General features: G+C 31.2%; 1 protein-coding gene across 1 annotated transcript; it reads right to left on the bottom strand.

The window, feature by feature from the left end:
• Positions 1-234: 234 nt before the first annotated feature.
• Positions 235-2,175, bottom strand: LOC120078120 (scopoletin glucosyltransferase-like). Its single transcript, XM_039032339.1, has one exon. The coding sequence runs from the start codon at positions 2,053-2,055 to the stop codon at positions 490-492; it is 1,566 nt and encodes a 521-aa protein (XP_038888267.1). The 5' UTR covers positions 2,056-2,175; the 3' UTR covers positions 235-489.
• Positions 2,176-10,079: the final 7,904 nt, after the last annotated feature.

Here is a 10,079-nt window from a genome sequence, read left to right as displayed (position 1 = left end):
TATTTAATATATATTTAACATTTCAATAATTGATGTAATTTTTTAGATTTTGTCTTTTTGTTTGAAAATCCATTTATATTGCAATAATAATAATACATGTGTTCGTCTTTTCAAAATAAATAAATACATGCGTTAGTTTTCTTAAATTTTTTAACCTCTTGATCAAAGATGAAGTGTTTGCTTGATTTAGAGTTTAGCTTAAGAGAGTAAAATTTAGACAAGAACATCAACTAATTGTAAAACCTTCCACAAGAGTGAAGAGTTTCTCTATAAGTTGTTTAAAAGGATTGCTAAATTTTTGCTTGTTCTCTAAAATTAAATGAGACGTGTTAGATTTTATTATTATACAAGAGACTTTATTGAGCTCAAGAGTGTATAATCTCAATCCTAAGATGTTACTCGAATTCATATCACTATATTATCATTTTCTTAATTGAAAATTTCAAATTCCAAACTAACACTGTGAGCAATCAGCATACTGAATGAATTTCAAAACGCCAACGATTTCAATTCCTTAATCAAAGCATCCAAATCGGAGCAGGATGATCCATTTTCTGCAACAGCTTTTCTCGACATCTCTCCCAATTCTTTAGCTCTGTTTCTCATTTCTTCTGCTTCTTCTCCCTCCATAACTCTCCTTATTGCCTTCTCCACAGCTCCCTTTCCAATGAAATCCCCCACAATTCTCACCCATTTCTCAACCCCAACTGCAACTCCAACTTTCAACACCTCTGTCACCAGTTTCTCGTTGTAAAATTGCTCCGCCGATACCGGCCACGTCACCATCGGAACTCCGGCAGCCACTCCTTCCAGCGTCGAGTTCCACCCACAATGTGTTATAAACCCACCCACCGCTGGATGATCAAGTATCAAGACCTGCGGCGCCCATCCTCTTATAATCATCCCTTTTCCTTCCATCCTCTGTTCGAACTCTTCTAATGACCAATCCTGATCCTCTTCTTCTTCTTCTTCTTCTTCCCTTTTCACTTTCCTCACTACCCATATGAAATTCTTCTCAGAAGCTTCAAGCCCACTTGCAATCTCCTTTAACTGATCCGAGTTGAATTTTGTCATACTTCCAAAACACACATACACAACCGAATTGGGTTTTTTAGCGTCAAGCCATTTCAAGCACTCGTGTTCGTCAATGGTGGATTCGTTTCCTCTCTGAGCTTTTTCTTCAGTTTCCTTATTGCATAAAGAAAGTGGGCCAATATGCCATGCCTTTCTTCCCAAGACATTTCTGTAGCAATCTGCATACTCTGCCTCCAGCTCGTAGAAACTGTTGATAATAACCCCATAAGACTTCAACTCTGACTCTAGCGCCTTGTCCACAAATTCGCTTAAATCGTTTTTAACATTCTCCCGCATGAACTCAGGAAGTTTCATCTTCGTGAAAGTAATCTCCCCGGGAAGACAAGGAATGAGAAAAGGCTCTGTATCCGACGAAACATGGTTGTAAGGCTGGTGAATCTTCATGAACTCCATAGCACAGAAGGAGAAAAAGCCAGTACCATGGAAATTAAGCCTGGGGATCCCAAGTTTGGCAGCAACATCGCTGGCCCAAGGGAAGAACATATCAGCTACAATGCAATGGGGGCGGTATTTCATAACAGCCTCCTCAAATGGGGTTTGAAGCAAATTCAAAGCAGAGATAAATTTGGGGAATAGAGCAGAAGTGATAATAGAGTCGCTAGTTTCACAGCCATCTGGGAGGCCAACTTCAACAGAAGGGAATTTGAGGATGAGAAGATGAATTTTTGAAGCAGAGATGGATTGGGAAGCATGGATTGAATTAGAGATGGAGATGGAATTGAGAGGGGTTGTGACGATGGTGATCTTGATGCCGCGAGAAGACAGTAATTTGGCCATGTCGACGATAGGAATCATGTGGCCGCGAGCCATGAGAGGGAACAAGAACATGTGGAGCTCACTGCCTTCGCTACACATTTTACTGCCCAACAGATTGAAGAAATGAAGAAGAAAAGTTGCAGAAGAGAAATGGGTTAAGAAAAAAAGAAGAGGGAAGTGGAGTATATATAGAAAAGTTTTCATAACTAATCTTCTCTCTCTCCCCCCCTTTATTCAAAGATTAGGAGTATATTTGATGTTTTTCCAAGTCATGAATCGCTTAGATACAAATTTGAAGTGTTTAGAAATATATGAGAAAGAATGCTTGAGATGTTGGGTTGGTTCTTATAATAAGTAATTATTCTATTGTTATGGTTTCTAATGGTTTGTGTTCGACTCTTTTAATCTATCTAAGAAATAGTAAATATGTTAATAGAAAGAGAGAAAATAATAATAAATAGTAAATTCCAGATATTTGAAATAGCAATAATGTAATTATTTATAGACTATAATAGTTAAAAATACTCACTATTATAATTAAAACTTCAAACTGGAGTGAGCTATAATAGTCTACTCCACCCACTTGAAGTTGGGGCCTAAATAACCCCTAAAATTTAATGAAAATCATGTAATACTATATTTTTTATTATGAAATTATTCTTTGATTTACAATAACCCTTGTATTTAAAGAAAATCATATACACATATGAAAAAAATATGCATTAACTGTTTTAAACCAAATTCAAGTGATGGTCTTTCATTTATAAAAGTTTAGGGTTTAAGTTGATATATTAATTCGAGCTTTAATTGGTATAATTCCAAAAGTTTAGGTTCCATTTAGTAACCCTTTCATTTTTATGTTTGGTTTTTGAAAATTAAACCCATTTCCTCTCAATGTCTTACAATGATTACCATCTTTTTATGTACAAAAGTTGAATTTTTAGTCAAATTCCAAAAATAAAATAACTTTCTTTTAGTTTTTAAATTTTGATTTGGTTTTTTAAATTAGGGATAAAAAGTAGATAAAAAGGAAGAAATTTGGAGGGAGAGATAATGTCTATAAATTTCATTTTTAAAAAGGTCACTAAATGGTGTCTTAGAATTCTAATTTTTATTTTATTTTATTGTATTGACAAGTATATCCCAATTAAATTAATTAAAATTTAATATACTATTAAAAATTTCAACTTTTATTAATTGGTGGGTTCATAAATACTAAAATTCATATAGTAAGGCCATCGATAAGAAGTAAAATATGGCATTCAATGTAGAGTTTATGTCAAGATGTATCCACCTCAAAGGCATAGGTTTAAATCTTCACGTTTTAATATAATATTTTAGAAGAAAAGGATTTTAAAGAATGAGTAAAGTGTTCTTTGGCCTCTAAGAAATAATAAAACTTTGAGGTTTATATATTAATTCTTTCAAAATATATATATACATTTATATCATTTAATTTATTTAAATCATAAATTAATAATCTTATCAATTTATTTGGTATGAAACGATTCAAAGTATCTAAATAAAATACAGAAGATCGATTTGTCATGGATGTCATACTTTTTTTTAAGGAAAAAAAATTAAGAAATAGTAAAATAAGCTTAACCTCATCCAAGCTATTTATTTTAGTATATCCAGGTAGAGATGTCCAATTTTTTCACGGAGACGAGATTCCCGATTAGGCGGGGAATGAGAGAAAAAAATTCTCCGTGAGCTAAACGAGGACGGGGACGGGGAATGCATTCCCCTTCCCCGCCTCGATTAACTTTTGCATATTTATTTAATATAGTTATCTAATGTTATGTTATTATTATTATTATTATATAAATATTATATTTAAATTTCAAATTTGATTATTTATTGGGAAAGATAATGAATATGTATAAATTGAATGTTTAAATTTAAATTATATATGTGAATAATTTGATTTATATTTATTTCTTTCTACTCAGAAATTAATTAGTTGTTTTAGGTCAAAATTTGAGTAATTTATTTTAAATTCAAATTGTCATATAAAACTAACCCTAATAAACAATTTAGTGATAAAGTTAATTAGTTAATTAAAATTTGCTCACACGAGTAATTTAAATTAATTGGCATTTTACAAATAAAAAAGAGTAACAGGCAAAAAATCCCTGCAGGGAACCCGATCCTCGCAAATTTTCCACGGGAATCCCCGTCCCAATCCTCGTGGGAAATTTCATGGGGATGGAGAATGAAATAGGGGGCGGGGACAGGGATGGGGAATGACATCCCAGCCCTGCCCCGCCCTATGAACATCTCTACATCCATGTAGTTTTTTTAGTACATCCATGTGAATTTTGTTTTTCTTTTCCCTTTTTACATTTAAATCTATGGGCATATGTTATTAAAAATATTATAAAATAATTAAGAAAATATTAAGAAAAATTATTTTAAATGACAAAACTATTGAAAATATTTACAATTAATAGTAAAAATATTCTAATCTATCCGTCACGACTGCGATAGACTATCCCAAATATTAGTTATTATTTTAAAAGTTGATAATTGAATTTCATATTACAATATATTATTAAAAAAAAATGTAATAGCATTCAACTTGACAAATTTATTTATAAAATGTTGGTTTTAACTGGTTGTAAATATAACAAAATTAGAATAAGTAAATTAGTGATTTAAGTTAATCAATAATTATTGTAATTAATCATAGGTGTTCAAAAATATAATCAACAAATATTATCCATCAATATAAGGGTTAATTAATATTTAATAGTGAACTAAAAAAATAGTATACAATTATCTACCATTATAATTAATCGATATATTTAAATTAATTGTTGGTTTTTGTTAATAATTAATTGTCCCATAAAATTGTGACTATTGTATAGAAATTGTGACTATTGTATAGTCAATTAATTGTTAGTTTTGATTAGTGATTGTGATGTATGTAGTTTGAATTTTTCAACCCTATTATACTTCAAATATAATTATTGTCCCATAAAATCAAAGACAAACATATGAACATAATTATCTCAACGAACTAGTCAAATTATTATTGTAGAGATTTAAATTTCTCTATTCACTTTTAAACTGATCGAGTCTGTTGATGCCAATGTTTGGATGTGGAAAATAGTCTGACCTTCACATGACAACAGTCATAAATTTATTTAGAGGAGAAAATTATAACTGGAAAAAGAAAGGAAAACCTACATACACGTGTGGTGTTTGCCACACACACCCCGATGCTTAAGTCAAAGAGTAAAATAGTGTGAAAGCTTTATGATTTTGAGAGCGAGATGAACTCATATCTCCTTAAAGTTATAATGATGCATTTATAAGAGTAGTCGATCTAGATCATCCTCCATAGAGTTTCAAAGTGACATTAAGTTACAAGAAAAAGTTACTCTCTCGACGCCTAACAACGTCGAGAAATAGCCAAAAAAAGGTTTGGAGATTATCTCTCGACGTCATTGGCATCGTTGGGAGTATAGTCGGGGAAATCTCAGTCGTGAGACTTACTCCCAATATCATCACCCCATCGAGAGTTTAAATTAACTCCCAACATCGTATGTACAGTGTCGGGAGTTAGTTTAAACTCTTAACGTGGTGGCTACCTGCGTCGAGAGTTCATTATGTCCGAATTGCTTATTAATCTCTCGACGATAACCATCGGGAGATTCTTAATTTTTTTAAAAGAATATTCATTATTAAGTTAATTATTTTTAATTTGATCTTCATAACCTAAAATTTAGAATCCAAATCAATAATAATTGAGCAATGCACATACATTCAGAAAGCAACCAAAATTGTTGTTGGTATTGTTGTTACATATATGAGAGATAGGTATACTAGAGAATAATTAATATTTATATAGAGAGAGAGTAAAGAGAAGTGTGTTTACGCTTGTGATTCCTAAAATCACCTCCAAAGCATCAAATTTACCAACAATATAATATAAGATATTATAGCACAAAATATTATCAACCCACTTCAATGAATCCTACAATCAATTCTAAGACATCAAACAAGCCCAAATCATTAACATTTCAAACCCACCCATCCACAAACACACAAAAACAAACTTACGCTTATTAACAATTCAAACCACTTCAATGAATCCTGCAAAAATTCTAAGGCACCAAACAAGCCCAAATCATTAACATTTCACACCCACCCCTCCCTAAACACAAAAACAAACTTACACTTATTGACAATTCAACCCACTTCAATGAATGCTACAAACAATTCAAAGGCACCAAACAAGTCCAAATCATTAACATTTCACATCCACTTCTCCACAAACACACAAATGTTGGCATTATGTCCTAAACCCATAATTTGTAAATTTGAAAATAAATTTTCTTTATAAATAAAATGTTATTTATCTTAATAACTAATAACTATTTATTTAATCGCATAACTCAAATTTAATAAACTAAAATCTGAAGTTGTTTTCATGTAATTTGGACAGTATGTGAATGATATACAAATGAATCATGTTCATATAATAACCTAAAAGGTCTATAGTATATGGATAAGATTTGGTGCCTTATCCTGATAAGGCTATGGATACAACTCACTTTGTAATTGTTACAAGCGATTTGATTCAAATCGTTCATGTGGAAACATGTGAATGGAGGTATCCTATGCAATGAAATTGTATAAGACCAAACCATGAAATATATTGTCTCTCGTTATAACACGTTAATTGAAGAGATTAATATTTCAAATGATTACCATGGAACTCGATCTAAATTTGGAGTGAGTTATGAACTCCTGCTCATGAGGGTCATCCTTTGATTTGTTTGGGTGAGAGTGGCCCTAGTTGCCGACTTGATAAGCCTACCATCTTGGGGACGATACCCAGTGGGGAGATACATAAATTATATGTGATATAATTGATATGATGTATGAGATACATAAATTGGAGGAATTTGATATAAATATGATTTATATCAAGTAAAGGAGAAAGGAACTATGGTTTAAATATTACATATGATGTGATATTAAAACTATAGGTTATAAATATAATATGATAAGTTAGTTATTATATTCATTTATAATTAAAACAATTATATGATAATTATGGGTAGTTTTTCCTTTAACCGTACGTGAAAGTGGGAGGTTATGTTCATTTTTCATAACTGAAGGATAAAATGAAACATATTTTCATTTTGTAAGTAATCGCTTCATTAAGGGTTTTACTAATCGTTTAGCTAACTAGAGACTACACGATAGCCTTCTAAGCGAAAGCCTAAACGATTGTGTAAAGCGCCTTTTTCTAAACGATCTTGTAGACGATCCAACATGATTTACTAAGTGATCGCGTGCCAAGCGATATTTACTAAACGATCGTGTAAAAAATCAAGTGTGATGTACTAAATGTTTAAGTGTGTTTTTCTAAATGATCATGTACCTAGCGAGATTTACTAAACGATCAAGCAAATAAAGTCTATGCGATACACAATACATTCTCCCACTTGCTTGATCGTATAGTTTGAACGTTGCCTTCCTCCATCCCTCTACCAAATCCAATAGAGCCCACATCTCCTAGATTCTCACTCCGAGAATACCAAGGTTGTCAAGTGATGGTGTCTAAGAGGTTGCTTGTTCGTGAAGAAGATCGTTCGTGATCTAAGCGACAGCAAAAGATTTGCTGGACGATTGTAGCGACAGCGAGAGGTTACTGTTCCAAGTCTTCACGAGAGCGAGAGATTTGTAGAAGAAGAGTTCTTCAAAGGTATGTCTCTCATTCCTTTTGTTTTTAATTACTAAAGTATGTTGTAATTTGTTAGAAAATGTATAACTATTTTCTATGTGAATGTCTTTAATTCTGTCATAATGGGCTTCAAAAGATCTTGCTTCCGCTCATGGGTTCTCTTGGATAAGAGTCTCTTCAGTAACACCTACAAAACGGGTCATACTCGTAGTGTCACCAGAATAAGGTAGCCAACCTTATCCATATACTATAGGCCATTTAGGTTATCACTTAAAACACGATCCACTTGTATGTTTCCACATACATGTTTAAGTTACAACAATAACTATGGATCTTAGTTTATTTGCTTGTGGTTAATGCAACTAAAATATCACATATTTCATAGACAATGTGAATAAAATATCATATATTATAAATCATAGAATGTTTGTTTATACAAGTGTTTACAAACTATAGAACCCTACGAGATTTAGGGCATCAATCTCAACATCTTCCTCATGAATTTCTTCATTAGATGAAGACTCATCAAGATCATCATCATCATCGACATGATATACATTACCATTACATCATCAGTATTCTCATTTTTTGGCTGAACAACATAAGGAGTAGAAGTAAAATTAGTAGTAGTATCAAAACACAACTCTAAAGTAGAAGTGTGCCTTGTACTAAGAACATCTACACCCCTTTCGTGCTAAAAGAATACTACATCTCTACTTTCCACTACCTTTTTCTTTTATTGATAGGACCCAAAGAATATAACAACAACTCACCCTCCAAAACAGTCGACCAAATAATTGTTCTCCAAAACACCACAATAAATTATCAAATAATCACCAAGAAAATAATCAACAATGGACAACAATAAACCACAAAGTTCTAGAAGACTAAAAACAAAGAGCACACAGGAATTGTATGTGGAAAACTCCTTCGATGTAGAGTAAAAACTACTAGATTTGTGAGGAGTCCACCCTTGTCAACTTCTCTTATTATGATAAAATTGAGGGAAAAAGAACTCAAGTAAGTGATACAAAGGTTCACTACCCACCAATACTTTCATACATAAAAGATGAACACATGAGAGATAAAAAAGAATGAAAATTACCCAATTGTACAGATTTTGTTAAGCAATGATTATGGACAACCAGAGCTTCCAACAACGACCAAACCGTTCAAAATGAGACTCTATATGTCCCAAATAGGTTGTCCAAATTTCTGCACAATCCAACAGTTCAACCTTTGGCAATCGACACCTTTGTGGAAGTTGTCGCTGAAAAATCGAACTGTTGTCTTTCTCTCCCATTATCTGCTATTTTTTTTCCACTTTCCTTCCCTTAGTTCATCTACATATCCCATAAAAGAAAACCTATGGCTTTCAATATGGGCCAATCTAAAAATTAGCCCCAATTTGGCTCACAAAACTCAAGTTTAAAATAAAGTCTTATTTGTACAATAAGTGAGTTGGACTCCCACAACACTTACATTTTGAAATATAATCAACAATTTTATAATTTTATTTTATTTTCATTTATATTTTGGAACGTTCAATAAATTTGTATTTCTTGAATATTATTATGTGTTTTTATAAGGTTTTTAGATATTTGCAAGTGACTAATGTATCATCAAATAAAGTATCAATTTCTTTCTCTTTTTTTTGTTTAAGTATTGTTTTTCATTTCTTTAAATATTACTACGTGAGTAGATTTATTTCTTGAGACATTTCAAAATACAATCAACAATTTAAAAAAATTATTTTATTTTCATATACATTTTGGAATGCACAATAAGTTTGTATAAGTTTTTTTTCCTGGTAAGATTTGACTGATAAATAAATCATCACATAAGATTTTTCAATTTTTCTCTATTTTGGTTACAGTTTTATTATCAAATGTATATTACTTCATTTCATTTTAATATACTTTTTTTTTTTCTGTGTTGGAAGTTGGAACACTATGTGCCTTTCTTATATTTTTTAAGGCTTGAGCGAACCATTTATAATCAAAAGCTTTTATCTTTATTTTTAGTACTGTATTTAAATTCAGAGGGATTGAGTTAAATATGTTTATTATTTTTTAATTTTTTTTGGAACCTTCAAATCTTGGAAACAAAAGTTTGTCATCTTTTTCTTTTACCCATCAAACTTTATTATTATTTTTTCATTTCCATCTCTTCCATTATTTTAAAATTTAAAGTCAGATATATCTAAAATTTTAATTTTAAGTTAATGAAAAGTCTATTTCCTTTATATTTCACCATTAAAATTTATATTCCAAACATTTTTAACAAGGTCCATTTTTTTTCAAGGTAAATTAACCCACAACAAAATACATATAATTTTAGTGATTTTTTACATTACAAAATTTATGTCAAGTACTTATTATTCTATATATACATATTCATTCAATATTTAAATTTTATCGTAATAATGTATATTCTAACAAATTTAACCACGTGCATCACACTTATTTGTTAACTAAAAGTACCGAAGGTTCCATTTGAATTTGGATATTTTATTTCTAAATATGAG

This window comes from Benincasa hispida, chromosome 5 (genome assembly GCF_009727055.1).
Source record: "Benincasa hispida cultivar B227 chromosome 5, ASM972705v1, whole genome shotgun sequence".
Lineage (NCBI taxonomy): Eukaryota > Viridiplantae > Streptophyta > Magnoliopsida > Cucurbitales > Cucurbitaceae > Benincasa > Benincasa hispida.
This window is presented reverse-complemented; position numbering and strand designations above follow the sequence as displayed.